At 48.9% G+C, this 20,913-nt stretch overlaps 1 protein-coding gene across 3 annotated transcripts; it reads left to right on the forward strand.

Annotated features, from left to right (window-relative positions):
• The first annotated feature begins 1,290 nt into the window (after nt 1-1,290).
• DELE1 (DAP3 binding cell death enhancer 1) lies at nt 1,291-16,338 on the forward strand. Of its 3 annotated transcripts, XR_012031148.1 has the most exons (14): nt 1,303-1,464; nt 2,133-2,247; nt 2,339-2,462; nt 4,514-4,661; nt 5,817-5,978; nt 6,227-6,315; nt 6,417-6,513; nt 9,885-10,027; nt 10,855-11,013; nt 11,108-11,200; nt 13,848-14,013; nt 14,524-14,763; nt 14,941-15,041; nt 15,747-16,338. XR_012031148.1 is itself a non-coding variant. In XM_072826263.1 (13 exons), the coding sequence occupies exons 1-12, from the start codon at nt 1,434-1,436 to the stop codon at nt 14,760-14,762; spliced, it is 1,566 nt and encodes a 521-aa protein (XP_072682364.1). In that variant the 5' UTR covers nt 1,291-1,433; the 3' UTR covers nt 14,763; nt 15,747-16,338. The 3 variants fall into 3 exon arrangements, 2 of the variants coding, with proteins under 2 accessions (XP_072682364.1, XP_072682365.1); XM_072826263.1 differs by lacking the exon at nt 14,941-15,041 and having other exon boundaries at nt 1,291-1,464; XM_072826264.1 differs by lacking the exons at nt 14,524-14,763; nt 14,941-15,041 and having other exon boundaries at nt 1,299-1,464.
• The last annotated feature ends 4,575 nt before the right edge of the window (nt 16,339-20,913 follow it).

Below are 20,913 nucleotides of genomic sequence, written 5' to 3' on the forward strand. Positions count from 1 at the left end.
GGAGCCCGACGTGGGATTCGATCCCGAGTCTCCAGGATCGCGCCCTGGGCCAAAGGCAGGCGCCAAACAGCTGCGCCACCCAGGGATCCCTGCCCTAAACATTTTAAATGTACTATTTATCCTCAACAATTTCATAAGGTATTCTGCCTATCTTATAAAGAACCTGAGGCTTAAAGTGCTTAAGTAAATTGCCCTAGAACACATAGCTAGGAAGTAAGAAAGCTCCGATTCAAGCCATTTGTGGAACACCAGAGGCCCTTCTTAAAACACTGGACCGTGTGTTCGTCGAGGCTACAAATGTTCTTTACTCATCTGTCATCTCAGATTCTAGGATGGAGGCTGCCATATGGCTCAAGTAGTGTTGAACAAATACAACTTCCTATCACATGCCAGGGTCTAAAAATAGGTGATCCCAGCAAACTGTTTCCGCAGGTGTAGCCTTCCACCCAACCAAAAGTCACGTATCTGGGGGAAAAGAGGACAGTGGAAGTATAAGCATCCTACATTTGAATGAGTTCCTTTATTTTATAGCTTCTAGTGTGGTGAAAGAAGAACCTTTCTCTTCCACACAAAATGCACAGATAACACCGGGTGGGTCTGAGGATGAGGACTCTAACGGTGTACGTGTGGGTGGGGAGGGAGTCTCCTCTTAGGTATTCCGAAAGCAACTCAGGTTGTTTCTGTCAAGGCAGGAAAGACTAGTGGAAATCCTTCCATCAGATCCTTATCAAGGCACAGGCCGAGGCCCAGAGAGGGGAAGGAAGGGGTCGTGAGGAGCATATATGAGGAGCATATACGGCGACACAACGCTGAGCCAGAGCCGGAAGCCCGGAGGCCCGGAGGCAGAACGCTGCTGCCTTTCCATCGCTCACCCCACCCCGTCGGTCTGGGCCGGGGCCGGGGCCGGGGCCGGGGCGGGGGCCGGGGCCGGGGCGGCTGGGACTCCCGGCTTCCCGTCGGACGCTCGCGCTCCTCTCCTCCCCCGCCGGCCCCGGCCTCCACCGCCTCGTCCCGTGGCGGGGCTGGGGAACAGGGTTCCCCGTTCGCGTTTCCACGGCGTTTGCAAAGTCGTCCTCTGCTCCGAGGCCGCCCTAGCCCTGCGTCCCCGCAGTCCCTTTCCTGACGCGGCCCGGCTTCGCCACCTGCGACCTCCCGCGACCTCCCGCCGCCGCGCGCTCTCCCCTCCGGGCGGGCGGCCCCTCGGCCACGGGGAGGTGGGGCCCACGTCCCCGCCCTCGCCGGCCCCAAAGGCGCCCGCACCCCCACTTCCTGCAGCGCGGCGCGCGCCTTCCGGCCGCTCTCCTTTCTAATTGGCCGGCCGAGCGCCTCCTCAGTCCGCGGCCCCGCGGAGGGTGCCGCAGCGGCCCGTCGAGCCGCCGCCCCGGGGTCTGGGCTCGGCCTCCGGACTGCGAGTTCCCTATGCCGTTGGCGACATGTGGCGCCTCCCGGGACTCCTGGGCCGAGGTAAGGGGCGCCAGAGCCGCGGGTCGTTAGGCAGCTGAGACTTCGAACGGGAGGAAGAGGCCCGGCCAGAGGACGCAGCCCAAGCGTTAGCGGGCGGGGCTGGAGGCGAGGGAAGGCGGGGCCTAGGGGGGGCGGGGCTGCACCCGCCCGTCAGGCGCCGCGGGAGTTCGAGGTGTGGGTGGGGCTCAGGGGAAGAGGGTGGAGCTTAGAGTCCCGGAGATGGGCGGGGCTATTGGAAGGGGGAGGAGTCGGATAGCTGGAGCTCAGCGTCTACGAAAGATGAGGCGGGGCCAGTGGAGGGGGGGCGGTGGGAAGGGGCGGGATCTGGGGACCGGGAGCTTCAAACGTGGAGGGAGTTTGTGTGTGAATGTCTGGTAATTCTGTTGTAACAGTAATTGTCAGCACTGGGAGGACATCAGAACACCTGGGGAGCATCTTCAAAATATGCCCTGAGTGATCCTGGTTTATTGGTTCAGGATGGCACTTCAGAAACTGTACTAAGCAAGAGTCCCACGTATGTGCCTGTTTAAGAACTGCAGAGGGAGATGCCAGTGATTCCTGGGTTCCTGGGATGGGGCTCTGTCAAGCAGCAGAGGGAAGATCGGTGGGGCCACCATTGCCTCATTTCTGTGTATGTCGAGGTGATTGATCTTTGTTGTTCTACACAGTTCTTCCCCGACTGCTGGGACCTGGCCTCCGCGGGGTAACGCCCAAGTCCACCAACCCAGATGGGTTTCAGACTGCCTCGTCCAACCTGCTGGTCCCTGTGACCAGCTTTGACAGGTGAGATACTTCCATTCTGTCACCCATCTCTTCCTCTGGTCTCCTCCTCTCACTTGGGATAGAAGTTGATAACCTTTCTTGCTTTATCTAGGGCAGGCCACCATGGCCCAGGCCCAGGCACAAACAGGGGCCCAAGGTCCCATGGATGGAAGGATGCTTTCCAGTGGATATCTACCCGTGTTTCCTCAAACTCCTTGTGGGATGCCCTATCATGGGTAAGCCTTCCCTGGCTCTGTACTTGACCTTCTGTGTGGATGAGAATGATCCTGCATGGGAATAGAGCCTAGAAACAAGAGCTAGGGCATCATTGTCCCCACACTCAAAATTTGATTAACCCATGGCATTGGAGCCTATTTGGGGAAGTATTGCTGCTTCCCATCCCCCTGCCCTATTCCTCCTTTTTCCAATAAACATTTTTTTAATACCTCTGAGCCAGGCATTTTTCTTAGGTGCTAGTGACACAGTGGAGAATACGATAGATATGATTTTTGCCTTGATGAAGCTTACAATGAATAATACTAATTAGCTAACTTCTTATGTATTAATGCAAGTATTATGTATGCATTACCATATTTAATCCTTAGAAATTATCTTGGAAGGGAAATATAATCTCCATTTTATAGATAAAGGAAGTCAGGTTCTGAAACTTTAGGTAACATGCTTAAGGTCATAAGCTATGAAGTAGGGAAGCCATATTTCTTCAGGAGCTCATGCTCTTAGCTTCTGTGCTCTACAGCTTATTGCTTATTTCTCTGTGCACTCAAATTCTTTCTCCCTCAATGAAGATGTAAACTCCATGAGGACAGAGGCTGTAACTTGTCTTTGCCAGTGTACCCAGCACCTGTTGTAATAAGTATTTGGGTGTGCACAGGACAGATCCTGGTCCATGATTAGTTGCTCAAAAAATATTTGTTGACCCTGATCTATAAAGTCAGTGCTCAGTAGCGCACACTAGGTCCAACAAGGCAGAATCTCTGCCATGCAGGCTCTGCACATGTGCCTCTGCTTCTGTCACGTGTCTTCCCTATCACTTCCATGCTGTGTACTTTGGACAGGTGACTTGACTTCCCTGAGCATCAGTTGACTCATCTGTATATTGGTGTCATCAATAGAATGGAGCCTGGAGTCTCCATGGCAGGGCCACTTCTCTCTGTGGAGCTGCGGACTAGGGGCATAACGTACCTTGGAGAGCAGAGCATTTTCCCAATTTGTCAAAGATTGGAGCCCTAAAGCAATTCCACAGAGAGTCCTTCTAGAAACTGGACCTGGAATCCAGGGGTCTTAATGCTGTCCCTCACTGCCTTTGTGAAAGGTCCTGAGTACAAGCTGTCCCCACTGCCATGGATACATGTCCCTGTTATTACATGCTGGCACCTTCCCTTCCTTCTGGCTTCAGCTCACCCATCACCCCTACAGAGAGGCTTTCCTTGATGCCCTATTTTGTCAGACCTCCCCCTTATGCTTTGTGTAAACTCCTGGTTTGTTTCTTTTTTGGCATTTATCATAAAGTTATTGTGCTTATTTCTCTGTGTACTCGAATTTTGTCTTTCTCCCTCAGTGAAAATGTAAACTGCATGAGGACAGAGACTGTAACTTCTTTACCAGCGTACCCAAAGCCTATTGTGATAAATACGTACTGGGTGTGTACAGGAAGGGACAGAGAAAAGCAAACACTCACTGGGCTAGGAGCTAGCTTAGGTCTTCCACAGACCTGTCAGAGAAGAGACACCTTCAGCAAGTCTGTACCTGTGAATGTGTCTGTAGTGGGGTGGCTTGGGCAGAGGGAAGGGAAGAGTTGTACTCCAGGCTAGAGAAAGAGACTGAACCTGATGGGGACCTGTAACCTGTCACTGCATTTGTGGCCAAGCCCCAGCTTACCACGTTATTTCTTGCCTGCTTAGACTTTATTTATTCACTAACTCATTATGCATTTAATAAATACATGCATGTATATATTAGTTCTTTATCTTAGTATTCTTCTAGGCTCCGGGGATACATTGATGAGCAAAGCAGACATGATTCCTACCCTCGTAGTGCTTAGAGACTAACAGGAGAGACAGACCTTAGCTAAATAATTGTTGAGGTGATGATTTAAGTACCAGGGTGACCAGGGCTCTACAGGGGAAGTGTGGGCACTGGGAGAGTATGAGTTGGCCTCAGCCAGGAGTCTGGAAAGGTTTCTCGAGGAAGTGATGTGTGAGCTGCAGGATGAGGCTGGAGGAGGTGATGAGTGCAAAGCCGGGCCCTGACGTGCTGTCTTTCCCAGGGCACCCTGGCCGTGCTGGCCCTGCAGCTGGCAAGGCAGATCCACTTCCAGTCATCCCTACCAGCAGGACCTCAGCAAGTGGAGCGTGGCTCTTGGCACAGTCCCCTGGACCATTTCCTTTCATCTCCCTTGTGGCATCCGTGCTCCTGTGAGTTCTTAGTCCCAGGGACAGGAGGGATAGGCTGAGAGTTTCTCTGGGCCAGGAAGCATCTCTGGACACACCTCAGGAAAAGAGCCATCAGCAGCTCCTTGCCTTTCCTATCTGAAGTCAGAGGAAGGAGAATGTGAGGAAGTTCTATCCACCCAGGGTGTGGGCCACACCTGCCCTTCAGTGTCCTCCCATGTCCTCCCCTCACCTCCCATGGAGGGAGCCCCGCAGGGATCCAGGCCACTTTAGATCCTGGGTGTGGCTTCCTGCTTACCACTCAGCCAGTTGGGGCATTCTCTGGCTAGTCATTCATTAATAAATGAATCTTCATTGAATAGCTATTATGTACCATGGTACCCAGGCAGTACTGCCTAGTGGTTAAGGCCCTAGAACTAGTGTCAGGGTTCAAGCCCCAAAGCTGTTGCATACTAGTCTTGTGTCCATGAAGAAGTCACTTTTAACTTAATTGTGCCTCAGTTTCATCATCTATAAAATGGGATAATAATAAAACCTACCTCGTAGGTTTTGGGGAGAAGTAAAGGAGTTAATACATGCCAAAGAGTTAGAATAGTGCCTGGCACATAGTAAGTACCCAGTAAGTATTAGTTTCAGTTCTTGTTCTTACGATTATTATTATTATTTTTTAAATATTTTATTTATTTATTTGTGAGAGACAGAGAGGCAGAGAGAGAGGCACAGGGAGGAAGGAGAAGCAAGCTCCATATGAGGAGCCTGATGTGGGACTTGATCCCGGGACTCCAGGACCACACCCTGAGCCAAAGGCAGACGCTCAACCATCGAGCCACCCAGGCATCCCTGTTCTTAAGATTATAATCGTGATTGATACTATCATCAAACAAAGTGCCAGGTACTGGGGCTATAATGATGAATAAGATAAATGCCTCCTTACCATTGGAAGAATTCAGGCAGAGGAATGATTTATACCTAGGGCAGGAGATCCACATAAGTGTGGGCCCCTCTTGACCCCTACAGAGGGAAGTGGCAAAGGAAATGGAGAAGGGAGGTGGAGGTGTGTGAAGGAGGTGTCAGGAGAGTCCACAGTCTTCCCCCAAATCTCAGGGAACACTCAGTAAAGCCTGAAAAGACCGAGCTGATCCCTCTTCTGATGTGATTGCTCTTACTGGGTCTTTCCAGCACTTCGGAGGCACATCCTCCCCAGCCCTGCTGGCCCAGCTCCCAGGCATACTGGTCTCAGGGAACCCAGGCTGGGCCAGGAAGAACCCTCCACTCAGCCCGAGAACCTCTCTTCACCCAGCTCTCTGAGGGCATCCAGTCTTCAGGATCCCATTGAGGAAGGTATGTTTCTACCTTCTAGAATCAGCAAAAGGTAGAGGGGGTGGGTAATTGGACAGATGGACATTTGTTGCTATGTATTCTGGATAAGGTAATTGTCATTATTGCAGGGCCCCTGCTTTCTGGGGAATGATTTTGTTTCCTGGCAGTGGTGCTGCTGGAGGGGCTAGTGAGACTGGGATGGTGGGAGAAAAGGAGAAACCACATTCTTTCTCCTTGCCCTGACTGGGTGTCACCCATTTTCCTTGCAGATCCCAGTGATCTCAGCTTCCTGCACACCAGTAGTAGCTTCAGATCCAGGGAAAAGCCAGCCCAGCCTCAGCCCACTGGAGAAAAGCAGGTATTGTTCAGATTTGGCCTCCGGATCCTCATAATATTCCCCTGGGCAGGTGGCAGTTCCAATGAACAGTCCCATGATGAATCTTTATATTTCTTCCTCAGGAACAAGATAAATCAAAAACTGTTTCCCTTGAGGAGGCTGTGACTTCCATTCAGCAGCTCTTCCAGCTCACTGTTTCCATTGCTTTCAACTTCCTGGGTAACTGGGTGGACCCTGCATCAAGGCAGGCAGATAGGAAAAGTGGAAGGGGTATGGGGCTAGTCAAACAGAATTAGGGTAGGGAGTAGTTTAAACAAGAGAGAGTTTATTTTCTCCCAGGTAGGTAAACCAAGTGGTGGCATGGTGGCACAGTGTGTCAGGGGACCCATCCTCATGATTCTGCCATTCTTTTTTTTTTTTTTTTTTAAATTTTATTTATGATAGTCACACACACACAGAGAGAGAGGCAGAGACATAGGCAGAGGGAGAAGCAGGCTCCATGCACCGGGAGCCCGACGTGGGATTCGATCCCGGGTCTCCAGGATCGCGCCCTGGGCCAAAGGCAGGCGCTAAACCACTGCGCCACCCAGGGATCCTGATTCTGCCATTCTTAAAACTGGCTTCCATCTCAAGGTCCAGAATGTAGGCTTATGGCTTCACTTACTTGCAGAGACTAGGAAATGTAGCCTTTAGCTGAATGACCATGGGCTTACCTGGAAATTCTTCTTCTTCCTTTTTTTTTTTTTTTTTTTTTTTAAGATTTTATTTATTCATGAGAGACACACAGAGGCAGAGACACAGGCAGAGGGAGAAGCAGGCTCCCTGCAGGGAGCCTGATGTGGGACTCGATCCCAGGATCCCAGGATCAGGACCTGAGCTGAAGGCAGATGCTCAACCGCTGAACCACCCAGGTGCCCTTACCTGGAAATTCTGTCACTGTGTAAGAAGGAGAAGAGAAAATCTTGGAGGATACCTTGAATTTTCTGACACATTTAGGCAAGAATAGGCTCCTGAGATTTGGAGCAAGCCCCCAAGTGTACAAGCAGGAACCTCTTACTCACATCTGGAGACTCCAGGTGCCCCTCCACCATTTGTCTTGTTCTGCACAGTGGCTTGGCTTAAGGGCCATGCCTTTTAACGTGGTGACTCAGATAATGGGCAGAGGGGTGAGAAGCTGGGATTCATTTCTTTTGCTAGGCCCTATTTTAGGTGTCAGGGATACAGTGATTCCTAAGATAGAATCCTTACCATCATGGAGCTGACAGGTGAATTGGGAGAGGAAGAAAAACAATACATTGGCAAGCAAAGAGAATTTCAGATGGTGGTAAATGTCATAGAGAAAAATCAATAGGGGATGTGTCTGTGACCTGGGGAAGGAGCGACTTTGGATTTGGAAGTCCTTACTGATGGGAAGAACTTTGTTCTGAGACTTGACTGACACACCAAGCCAGTCTTGTTTCCATCTAGAGAAAGAGCTTTCCAAACAGCAGGAACAGCAAGTACAAAGGTCCTGAGGCAGGATTCAGTTTTGCTTGTTAAAGGAACAAAAGAAAGGTGAGTGTGGCTGGAGCTTAGAGATGACCAGAATATTAGAAAAAGAAGTCAGAGAAGCAGGGAGGGGCCAGATCAGGCAATGCCTTCTGAGCCAAGGAGGAATGGATTTCCTAGGTGAGATAAGATGTCAGTGGAGGGTTTTACACTGGAGCAGGGGGAGCTGTTACATGATCTGAGTTACTTTTTCACATTTCTCTGGCAGTTGTATGGATGCCAGAGGAAACGGGGGGAGACTGGGTTGGAGCTGTTACTGATAGCATAGTAAAGCCTCATGGTGACCTGGTTTAGGTTCGAGGCAGAGGAGACAGAGAAGAGAGATGGATGAGGGAGCCCGGCTGGGGAATGGGGACAGGGTGGGTTCCTTCGTCCTCTTGGGTCTTCTCAAGGACAGAGGGCTCTTTCTGAATCCTGGACAGTGAATTTTCAGGCAGCAGGGAGGTGACTTTAATTCACTATGGGCTGAATGGAACCTGGCTTCGGCCTCATTAGCTTTTTGTGATTTTGATGGGCAGACAGTCTCTTCTGAGAATTTTCTTGCCCATTCCTTCATTCATATATTCATTTATTCAGCAATGCTAAGCAGTGTGGCTGAACACAAAGGGAGCATAAGCCATAATCATATTTTGCATTTGTATAGAGCTTTCACCCTATGCAAAGCTATTTCTTCTACATTCTTTTTCTGCTTCTGCCTCCAGGATTTTGCAGTCTAATTGAGGAGACAGGGCTTGTACTCTGGAAACAGTTTAGTTCATAGAAAAAGGCTTGTATATTAAGTAAATGCCTAGAGAATGTATAAAGTCTGAGTGTGGTCTGAAGGTTCCAGAGGCGAAATAGGCTGGGAAGGCCTGATAGTGGAGGCAGAAAGATACCCTGGGCAGGAGAGACAGCTTGAGCAAAGGTTTGAATTGGGACTCACCTGTGCCCAGCCCCTTCCCTGTTTTTTTGTCTGCTTGATCGTTTGGATGATAAAATGAACATGGGCTTTGCTGTCGGACACACCTAAGTTCAGGTCACAGTTGTCTCACATTCTCTCTCACGATTTCCTCCTAAAGCAGGATTAACAGTATCAGTTGTTACCAGTTATATTTAGTTGGTTACAGGCAGCCTAAACCCACTCTGGCTAGCTTTTTTATTTTTTATTTTTTTTAAAGATCTTATTTATTTATTTGAGAGACAGAGAGAGAGCATGAGTCAGGTGAGAGGCAGAGGGAGAAGCAGAGTTCCTGCTGAGGAGGGAGCTCAGTCCCAGGATCATGACCTGAGCCTAAGGCAGACACTTAATGGGCTGAGCCACCCAGATGCCCCCCCAGTCTGGCTAACTTAGGCACAGAAGGACTCCATTGGGATCTATTGACATCCCAAGTCTCAGAAAGGACAGAAGTCAGGGAAGTTCCTGGGATCCTGGGGGTAGTAACTTTTTTTTTTTTTTTTTTTTTTTAATTTATTTATGATAGTCACACAGAGAGAGAGAGAGAGAGGCAGAGACACAGGCAGAGGGAGAAGCAGGCTCCATGCACCGGGAGCCCGACGTGGGACTCGATCCCGGGTCTCCGGGATCGCACCCTGGGCCAAAGGCAGGCGCCAAACCGCTACGCCACCCAGGGATCCCAGCCACCCAGGGATCCCAGCCACCCAGGGATCCCTGGGGGTAGTAACTTAGGGACAGGGTCTTCAGAGTGCTGCTGTCAGAATAAACCTGCAAAAACTGTTTTTTCTCATGCCTCAACCAGATTGAGATTCAGTTTTCTGAGAGAGGGACTTAGTGGTTGGGAAGAGCCCAGCACATTGATTGCCAACATGGGGTGGTGGGGAAGGGCTGCTGCCAGAGGGAAATTGGGATGCTGTCACCAAGAGGAGGATGTTGTATAAGAGGGCAGACCCCACTGCTGTCTCTGGCAAACCAGTGAAATATTGGGAGGATGGAAACATGCAAAGTGTCTAGCTCCAAAAAGCAAGGAAGCAGCCTGTGAGTATGTGGCCAAGGATGTGGGGAAGTTCACGGAAGAAGCTGGGTTTCTGCCCTGTGCTTTCTGCAGGGACAGAGAACGTGAGGAGTGGGGACTACACGGCAGCCTTTTCTTACTTCCAGAAAGCAGCAGACCATGGCTACAGCAAAGCACAGTACAACGTGGGCTTGTGTCACGAGCATGGCAGGGGCACCCCCAGGAACCTCGGCAAGGTACTGCACCTTCTCCCTGGCCCCAGGCCTGCCCCCTAGAGCTGCACTGCCCAGAGCTGACCTCCAGAAATGAGCAGTGGGCCCACCTTGGAGGGAGTTCAGCTTCTCTCTCTCAGCCATGAGAGAAAAATAACAAGCTCCTAACTTCTAGGAAACTAGATTCAAAAGGAGGCCACAGACTTTGTCTTTTTTCTTTGCAGCCATATCCTCAGGACCTAGAATCTTATGTTGATGAATGGATTAATTCATCCTAAAAAAGTAGGATGACTACGCAAAGATGTTATATACAAGAATCTATTTCTTAGAATTGTATATGATGGCAAAAGAAAAAAAGGAAAACAATTTGAAGTTCCTTCAGTTGTGAATTGATTAATAATATCTACGTGGGCCTTAAAAATGAGGCAGTAGATCTATATTTACTGGCAGGGAAAGACATTCCTGGTATATTGTTAAGTGAAAAAATAGGTTAGAAAATTGTGACTGTTGTTCTCTCTGTTTCTTTCTCCCTATACTCACATTATATATGTGTGTGTGTGTGTGAGAGTGTATGTGTGTATGTATAAATACCTGCGTATGTGGGAAGAAATTTGCAAAGCTGTAAATGAAAAGGTGAACAGAGAATGATCTTTAGGAGGCAGAATTTCTTGGGATTTTGTGTTTCTATTTTCAGTTTATCTGTATTTTGAAATTTTGGCTTATCTGTATTTTCTGACTAATCTGTATTGATTATGTACTATTTAATTAGAACAGTTTTTACAAATTTCACTCAGAGGGAAAGCTGGCTTGCAGAGGTACCAGTTGACTGGGTGTCCCTCCTTTTATCCCAGGCAGTCCTTTCTTACCAGCTGGCTGCCAGCCAGGGCCACAGCCTGGCTCAGTACCGCTATGCCAGGTGCCTGCTGCAAGGCCCAGCCTCCGAGTGGGGTCCTGAGCAGCAGAGGGCAGTATCTATGCTGAAGCAGGCTGCAGACTCAGGCTTGAGAGAGGTGAGTGCCTGAGGGGGGTCTCTCCTGAGCCCTTGGAGCATGTAAGGCCTGGAGTGACCAAGATAACCTTTCTCCTTTCTTGACTTACCCACAGGCTCAAGCCTTCCTCGGCGTGCTTTTCACCAAGGAGCCACACCTGGATGAGCAGAGAGCTGTGAAATACTTTTGGCTTGCAGCCAACAATGGGGTATGCGCTCTCCAGCATCAGGGCTTGTTGGGGAGCGAGTCTGATGAAGGAGGGGATTTGGGAACTGGTGCCAAGCTCCACTGTGCACAGGAGGAACACTGGGCCAGCTTCGAGTCTTAACTGTCACTGACTTACTGTGACCCCTGGGCAGGTCTAGTGGGTGTGGTGGAGCTGGCTTACACCAGTCTGCAAAGAGGGGTTGGTGGCTTAAAATCAGCTTATGGGAGGAGGTTTGCATGGCAGAAATTACTAAATGCTACAAAGCCGGGCTCATTTCCCTGGAAAGCCAGTCATTACATTTACCAGCACACTCCTGGCTGGTAGCATCTTGTTTCCCTGTTTTCCTTATCTCAAAAATCAGGGTAGTCCTGAATGCCTCGCTTGCCTACTGCCTCACAGGGTGGCAGTTGTGAGGATCAAAATCTGAGGTCACAATGTGCAAGCACTTGGTAAGCTGTGCACAGGGCAGGTACATCATCACGAGTGGTGCAATTCAGGGAAATTGGAAGACGCTGAGCAGTTTTAGGGAGTGGGGTAGGTGTCTGGGGGCATTGGCATCCAGCCTGCAAGACCCAGAGTCTGTTCTCCACTGTATTAGTTCCATGGAGTGTTTATAAGTAATAGCAGGAAAAACATGTCCAGAGGGGTTAGGGAATACTGAGTTACACAGGTGTCTTTAATGCAGGACATCTCAGAGCTTTACCCCAGTGTGAATCACCAAAGACGTCTCTGGTTTGCTATATTCCTCAAGTGTCCTTGACTGTGATTTTTTTGTTTTTTGGGTTTGTTTGGTTTTTTGTTTTGTTTTGTTTTTTTTGTTTTTTGCTGTTCCATCTGGAAGGATTGGATGAAAGCAAACCATGTGCATGTACTAGAATTGCCCTTCATAGGGGCTGCTGCTGTTCTCTGTGTTTTCTGGCCAACACAATGATAGCTGCAGTGTACTCTTAGGCATCAGAATACTTTCTTATTTTTACTCTGTCATCTGTCATTGCCATCTGAAGGGGACCAGTGTCACTGGCCAGTACTGCCTCTATGCCTGCCTTCCTTGACAACTTAGTAACAAAAAAAGGAAATAACTCTATTTAATATGGGCAAAGGACTTGAATAGACCTTTCTCCAAAGAAATGCAAATAGCCAAGATGCTCAATGTCACTGTTAGATCCCCAGAGCCTTCCTCAGGCTGAAGGTGCTTTGCCTTCTTTGTGTGCTGGACAAGCCTGGGGGTACTTTGGCCTGCTTTAGTCACCCAGCATGCTAGAAGGAGAAGTGCACAAAGGGATGCTAAGTAATGCTGTGTTGGGCACAGTCCTCACACCCATTCTAATAGGAGTTGTGTCTTTGTAGGTTTGTACTGAGCAGTGTTGCAGGGTGGGTGTTTTGGCCTTAGGAGTATTCAGTACTATATGCTAAGCTGGTCTATGGCCATGAGTCCACCATATTTATTATGTAGACTTAGGCATGCCTGTTACAGAAACTCTGTCCAGAACTTTGATGCTAGAAGGTAGAAGAGAAATGGGACCATGGTTGGGAATCAACAGAGTATTTTGCTTTTTTAAAATTGGGGGCTTGAGGGGCACCTGGGTGGCTCAGTGGTTGTCTCAAGAATAAATAAGTAAAATCTTAAAATAAAATAAAATTTAAACTTGGGGGCTTCAATATAATGATACTATTCCACCAAAGAGGGAGAGATTAATGATGTAGGCAACTGAAAGTGTGAAAATAATCACAGTAATTTTTTTTTACGATTTTATTTATTCATGAGAGAGGCAGAGACACAGGCAGAGGGAGAAGCAGGTTCCATGCAGGGAGCCTGATGTGGGACTCGATCCTGGGACTCTAGGATCATGTCCTGAGCCAAAGGCAGATGCTCAACCACTGAGTCAGTGGTTGAGGGACCAGGCGTCCCCCTAATCACAATAATCTAAGCACTTTTCATGTATTAACATGTAATTCTCATAATAATGCAGTAAGGTAGGTACTATTATTATTTCCCACTTTATGGATGAGGAAACCAAGGCATGGAGGCATAGAATAATGTCTGAGGTTCCACCACAGCAGGTGGTAGAGCCACAATTGGAACCCAGGCTGGCTGGCTCTCCAGGTTGTGCTCCGAAGCCCTCCCTGCTACTGGCTTTTCGTTCTCAAAGGAGAGAGGATCTAGAGCCTTTTAAACTTCCAAAGGAGGAACATTCTCTGTAACGTATGTGTTGCAGCAGCGACTCAGCAGAGATTCAGAAAAGCATGCAGGGCATGCCTTTGGGAAGCCGAGCCTCTGCTCTTGACCCTGGGACTCTTCCACCTTAAGTAGGAGCCTGACCCCCAGGTTCCCCATAGGTGGGCTGGTTGCTCCCTGTGGCCGTCACTTATGCTTGCCTTCAGTGCCGGCCTCAGTGACAGAAGCTGCCTAGGCAGCTCTGGCTCGAATCTCCCTGGGCAGAAGGATCTCCGTCTCGTCTGTGTTGGGAAAATGTGGGCCTCTGGCTTTTCGTCCTTAAGCTCCCTTGGGACAGGGAGGGTCAGAGCTGGGCCTTGAACCTGCCGGATGAAGCCCCGGCATGCCTGACTGTGCCACCATCCTCCCACCTTAGCATTTCAGTTCTTCACCCCTGCCTGCGTGCCTGTCTGTCTGTCACTTCCCCTTTAGGACTCCCAGAGCAGGTACCACTTGGGGATTTGCTATGAGAAGGGCCTTGGTGTGCAGAGGAATCTGGGAGAGGCTGTGAGATGTTACCAGCAGTCAGCGGCCCTGGGCAATGAACCTGCCCGCGAGAGGTTGCAGACCCTCTTCTCCACGGAGGCAGCCGCTAAAGGTAAGTGTGGCTTCCCTCCCCTGAGCAGAGTGCCCTGCGATGGAGAAAGGGGTGGCAGTAGCCCTTGGTCCACTTGGCATTTCCTGCCTCCATGATGGGGAAGAGCACACTTTTTTTAGTCAGATGCACCTGAGTTTTAACCCCTCTGCCTCTGAGCTTGGACTCCGTGTCTTAGGTTCTTCACTTCTGAAAGTGAAGGTGGTCCTGGTGCCTTACCTGGAGGTAAGGATTAATTGAGAGGACTCTTGAGGGCTTAGCACAACCCAACCTGGCACCCAGCAGGTATTGAAGAAGTGGTAGCTACTCTGATGATTTTTCAGGAGAGACAGTATCACAAGACTGCCTCCTTGCCCTGAGTTGCCCTCTGAGGGCTCTACAAGCCCTGCTCACTCATGAGTTGGTTGGGCTGGCCTGGATTGACAATTCCAGAGGCAGCTAGGTCCTTTAAGAAGTACTTGCTCCAAAGTAGGAACCAACACTGTGTGTCAGAGTTGCTCTCGCTTCTCACAGCCCTGGGGCCCAGCGACCCGGCAGTTACAGGATTGAAGTCCTTCTCCAGCCCCTCCCTCCTCAGCCTCAATACGCTACTGGCAGGAGCCTCTCGCCTCCCACACGCCTCGAGCACAGGGAACCTTGGCCTCCACTGGAAAAGTAGGCATCTTGGAGCCAGCCCTGGGGCCCCCAGCAGGGCCCTCCCCCAACACAACTACCCCTTGGAAAGGAGTCTCGTCAGCCTTGGTTTTGGCTAAGGTGAGGTCGGATATGGGTCACTGGTGTCTCCCACTGGTGTTTGGGGGCAAGGGGGAGAGTGGAGAGGGTGGATGGTAACAAAAATAGGTGTCAGTGACCCTTTCCAAGGTGGAAATGCCAGTGGACACTGAGGTTCTCAAGTGCATGGCTAATAAATGACTTTGACCTTTCCCCCAGTTGGTCGCCTCCCAGATGAGCAGTGGAAACATTCACAGTGATTCCTGGTTCTGTGCACAGAAGGGATTCATTCAGTGACCTGTGAAAAACTCTCCTGAAAGGTCCAGAGACCCTGGTCCTCACTTTGGCCTATGACCTTGAGTAAACCCCTTACCTATTCCCTCCCATGTCTCAGTTTCCTCAGGCTCAGACTACTTCAGTTTTTGCCACCAACTGACGTGTGTGCCCTGGTGGTTCACAAGAGGATTTTAGCTACACCAATTAATATTTTCTTTTTTTTTTTTTCAATTTTACTCATTTATTTGAGAGAGTGAGCAAGAGAGCACAAACAAGGGGAGGAGTAACAGAGGGAGAAGGAGAAGCAGACTCCCCACTGAGCAGAGAGCCCCACATGGGGCTCGATCCTAGGACCCCAGGATCATGACAAGCCGAAGGCAGACTCTCAACTGACTGAGCCACCCACACACCCCTAATTAATATTTTCTATCTTAGTCGTTGGATATTTAATTTATAATGCAAAATGTGACTAGCACATCGTAGTTTGACAGATATTAAAAATAATCCATTCAAAGAAAAGCCTTGTGAAATTAGATAAAGGGGAGACAGATCCAGAGGGGTGGCACAAACTGCAAGAGTAGTTCCATGAATGGTTAAAACATAGGGAACACTTGCCATTGTCAAGATGAGTCCCAACATCTGCTTTTGTTCGTCCCCCATGGATTCAGGACCGTCTCCAGTTTCACCTTTAATCTGAAAGGAACGAGTTTCTTGCCTACATGCTTGATGTGTCTGCTTGACTTTTTCAGACCTCCTCACTTCAGCCCCGAGGAAGGGAGTCTGTGGGTTCTCAGAGAGATACCACAACTTGAATCCCAAAGCAGAGGCCAGTTACCTACTCAACTCCCTAAAGAACTTCAAGCACCTGCCCCAGTAAAGAAGAAGAAAGTATGTGAAGACCCAGGTCCTGGCCATGTCACCTTGAAGCAGTGACCCGACCTGCTGCATTGTTTTCTCAGCTATAGACCAAAGGTGTTGGTGTCTGCCCTCCTACCCTACTGAGCTCACATGGGGCCTTTCACTGCAGAAAGGACCTTGGTCCTCACTTCAGCCTGGGGAGGCAGAGTGGTGCCACGGTTACATGGCTTTATGAGTCATCAGGCCAGGAGAAGACCTAGACCCTCTGATTCCTGGCCCAGGGGCTCCCTTGCACGATTTCACACAGTGGCTTTACATAGAAGTGTTACTGTCATCCTGCCAATGTGAGGAAGGAAACGGAGACTGAACACCTGGAGGCTTGGAGCAGGAAAGTGTAGATTTTGAGATCCTTGTTTGTAAAGAGTATAAAGAGTATGCTAGAAATGGATGGGAGTTTAATAAAATAGATACCGGATTATCTCATCACTGTTGCCCTTGAGTGTGTTGGGGAGAGCTGGGGGCTGGGCAGGGGAACTGAAAGCTGAGGCTCCAGCCTCATTTCTAAACTCTCCATTAACTAATTTGAAGGATCTTAAAAGCTTCTCCAAGAGAGAGACTTAGGAAAAAATGATTTCTGAGTCAACGCTAATGACTCCAATTACTGAATTTGTGCATAGCTGTTCCCTGGCTTCTGGATGTTAGCCCAAGTTCAATAGCATAGATGTGGTTGAAGGGGTGGGGGTGGGGGAGGGACTGAGGACCAGATCCTCTAGTAACTGTTCAAGTGGGAAAGACCACCTAGCTTGGCTAGTTGAAAGGTGGGAGGAATTGGGCAGGAGAGGGTTGTTCCCTCTCTGCTGCCCACCTCTCCACCTCCCCAACCTCTGATGGGTCCTGCCATACTTTTCCAGCATCTTCCTCTCACCACTGGCTTCCTCCAGCTCCAGTGCCTTCCCTGACTGCTGCTCCCTTCCCAGGCTGCCCTGCACACTGGCCTCCCCACCCGCATGCTGGTCCCCTCATGCAGCTGCCTCCCACAGATGACGCCTTGGGATCTGGGACCTTGTTGTCTTTGTATTCTGGTATCCTCAGCACTTAGCAGGTAGGGGCTCCATACACACATTGGTTAGAGCTCAGGTTTTTAAGCTGTACAATGCACTAATCTCTCTGAGGAAAAAAAAAATTCTGTGGTTAAATAAGTTTGGGAAATGCTGTACCAGACATCCCTTTTTTATAGATTCACAATGTACATCAGCATCTTTAAGGTTCAAAGAAGTCTTGCAGTAAAGAACTTGGTTAACCCAATGTTTACCAGTCTGAGCTGAGCACAGAGCTCAGCTCCATGCAGACTGCCGATCAGTCTTCCTGGAGCACCTTCTGTAAAATGGCATTTTCTGCCCTCTTGCAGAGCCCAACTCTCCAGACTCATTCTTTCCTATTATCATTTTGGTTACTGATTCCTTCTGGGGAGCAAGGAGCAGTTCAGACAGCTCCAGGACAGGGGGTGTCCTGTGTTGATGAACAGATGCAGCCCTCCATGCTTCTCAGTCATTACAAGTTAAGTACTGATTCAATTTGGGGGGTGCCAAACGTGGAGGTAGGATATTTTTAAGCTCTCCTCGTAGACAGGAAAAAAGGGAGAGTCATGAGAGAGATGTTGTCAGGGGCCCAAAAATCCTTGGCTGTTCAGTCACTGCGGTTGCCACACAGCCCCCAGGGGATGGGCTCCATCCACATACCCAGACCCTGCTGTGCTTTTGCCATTAAAATTCCATTATTAATGACTCACTGCCAGTGCCCTGAAAGGGAACAGGAGGGGGAGGGCAGGAAAGTGGCCCCTGCCAGGAGGGCCAGCCTGGGTTAGGATATTGCCGGACCCAAGCCTGGGGACCTCATACCCTCAGCAGTGAGACTTTTGTGTAGTTCTCTGCTGCCTCAGTTTCGTTATCCAGAGATACTGTTTCTAGGGAATCCTGATGTTGCAGTCAGAACAAGGCTGTTTGATTGTTCATTGTATCTTCAGTGCTAACACAGTGTAGGGTACTTAGTAACTATGTTCAGTAAATATTTATTCAAAGAATGAGTGATTTTATGCATTGCCCCCTCTCCACCTGACAGCACCAAGTCTAGCTAGCACAGGGTAGGTGCTTTAGATATTTGTTGCATGAAAGATTCTGTATCTATTCTGGATCTAATCTACCCACTGCTATTTCTAGTGCTATTTCTGACACATAGTAATCACTCAATAAATACAAAGGGGTTTGTTGAATGAATGTTTCTGATCATGCCTCCCTCCTTCCCCCACCCATACATTGTACTCCATGCTTAGTAGGAACTGGAAAGAATTGACCTATTTTCTAGGTGTATACTAGGTGCCAGGCCGAGCCCGTGCTAAAACAACTCCCTTCCTCTTCTGTCTTCCTTTGGGGATTTGGTTCTCTAGAGAGTCCCATGGGTAGTGGTTGCCATCTCATGCTTGTTCAGCCAGAGGAGAGGTAGGGTCAGTGAGCTGCCAAGCTGACGTTGGGTGACAGACAAGGAGGCTGCCTGCCAATCTCAGCTGCCCCCAGGCTCCAAGTAAGCACTGCACTCCCGGTGCTGGAGAACGGCTGACTATTGATAAAAAATGTCCCTCTGCGCTTTCCAAATTGAGACGACACTTAACTGCATGTTGGCTGGCTTGCCTGCCCCCTCAATCTCCCAGGGGACAGAGCCCATCTTGGTTGAAAACCGTTCTGAGCATGTCTGAAGTCTCAGCTTTGACATCTTGGCTGATGCGAAGAAGTTTCTGTAACCTTCCTGTTCAGCATGCTCACCTGTCACCATGCACCCTGTGTCACTCCCCGCCTGTTACTGGGAAAAGAGCTAAGTGTCCCCATGTTAGGAGGTGGTTGCATGGTGCATGTTGAGAGCACTCACCTCGAGTGTCTACATCCCCACTCCGACCGGACGTCTGTTGCCTCAGAACAGAAACAGCTGTACCCATCAGTTGTCCAGGGTCCGCGGGGAAGGCGGAACCAAGGACCCACAGAAAGGATCGCAGTGGGCCTTCATCTTATTTAGCTCATAGACCCCTTTGAAAATGTGGTGAGAACATTGACTCCTCATAAGAAAGTATACATCCTCCTAATTTTGCATGCAATTTGGCCAATTCATGGATCTTGGAGCCCAGCCATGGATCCCAGGTTAGGAACTATTGGTATATTAAAAAGAACATTTAAAAAAAAATGAACATGATATAGACTCCAGATCCAGATCCTAGCCCTTCCACAAACCTGCCATGTGGCTTTGTCCAAGTCAGTCTTTTCAAATCTTGCCTTTTCCTTGGTGATAATATGTTCTGGCTCCTTATGATTAAAATTGTAAAAAAAAAAAAAAAAAAAAAAGGGCGGGGGGAGGGATCCCTGGGTGGCTCAGTGGTTCAGCGCCTGCCTTTGGCCCAGGGTGTGATTCTGGAGTCCCAGGATCGAGTCCTGCGTCAGGCTCCCGGCATGGAGCCTGCTTCTCCCTCTGCCTGTGTCCCTGCCTTTCTTTCTCTCTCTCTCTCTCAAACTCTCTCTCTCTCTCATGAATAAATAAATAAAATCTTTAGAAAAAAAATAATAAAATAAAATTGTCAAAAAATAAAAAATAAAAAAAAATAAAATAAAATAAAATTGTCTATGTTTGTAGAGGTTGAGGCCGTGACTGAGACCAGAACAGCATAACTTTTTATAGGTTAACATATTCCTTAGAGAATCTAATAAGGACTTTGTATCTCCTGTCTAGAAAAATGCCCATACACAAGGCTTTGCCTACTAATCACAAGGTCTAACGACTACACAGTAAGGACTTCTGTACTAGAGTGAAGCAGTGATCTAGGGTATCCAATGATCCAGGTGATAGCCATGGTTCCAATGTTAATTAATTAACATTAATTTAAAAATTAATTTTTTTTTTTAAAGATTTTATTTATTCACTAGAACACACAGAGGGGAGAAAGAGAGAGAGGCAGAGACACAGGCAGAGGGAGAAGCAGGCTCCACGCAGGGAGCCTGACGCGGGACTTGATCCCATGTCTCCAGGATCTTGCCCTGGGCCGAAGGCAGCGCTAAACCGCCCAGCCACCGGGGCTGCCCTAAAAATTAATTTCTTAAGTTGCCTGTTCCCCTGTCCCTTCTCTCCACCCTCCCAACACCAGCTTGGCATCAAACATCCACTAGTAGTTGGGGCGGGGGGGAGGGAGCAGGGGGGGGTTGGCAGTCAACATTGTCTGCTCTAGTTCTAATCTACTCAGACTTTGATTTCATATAATGGAAACTTTTTTTTTCTTTCTTTATAATGACATCTTACCTAGAGCTCCAATACAGGTACAAAGGGACACTGAAACATTGATTTATTCATTTATTCATTCATTCATGCATTCAGCAAGTAGGTATGCATCAGGTGTGGCTTTGTGCCAGTCACCTGACTGGTCAGTGTGGAGACCCTGCCTGCTTAGTCTCCCCTGGCTTCTCTCATTGACTTGGGGAACCCAACAGCTTAAAAATCACTGATCTTGTAAGGAGATCACTTGAGGTGATCAGAGACCCAGAGACTCTGCTCTTTAATCACTTAACTTTGGGGAGCCTCGTTTTCCTCATCTGTGATATAGAATAACAGGATAATGGTGCCACGTTGGATTCCAAGTATACATGGCTTCCACTATCCTTGGTGGAAGTATGATTGGCCCATTTCTATGAACAGTGAATGTGCGTACTGGCCTCCAAAAGCGGGCAGAAGGAGAAGCACAGAGAGGAGTTTTCGCCTTCAGAGTGGAGGAGAGCCCCTGCTACTGAGAAGCTGAATGGCTAAATGAATAACTGCTTGGAAATTTCCAGGAAAAGTATAAGGCTGAGCCTTGGAAAAATATTTGCTATTTCTTTGCTCCCTCCTGCCCTGGAAGTTTTGCTGCTGTCAGTAACAATTTCATAGACCCAGTTCATACATTGTCCTCGAGGGCCTGAATTCACAGGCCCAAACCTGCTGTGACAGAGGAAGATTTACCCACGAACGCTGGGTCTGCAAAGATGGGCTAAT

The sequence above is a fragment of the Canis lupus genome, chromosome 5 (genome assembly GCF_048164855.1).
Source record: "Canis lupus baileyi chromosome 5, mCanLup2.hap1, whole genome shotgun sequence".
Lineage (NCBI taxonomy): Eukaryota > Metazoa > Chordata > Mammalia > Carnivora > Canidae > Canis > Canis lupus.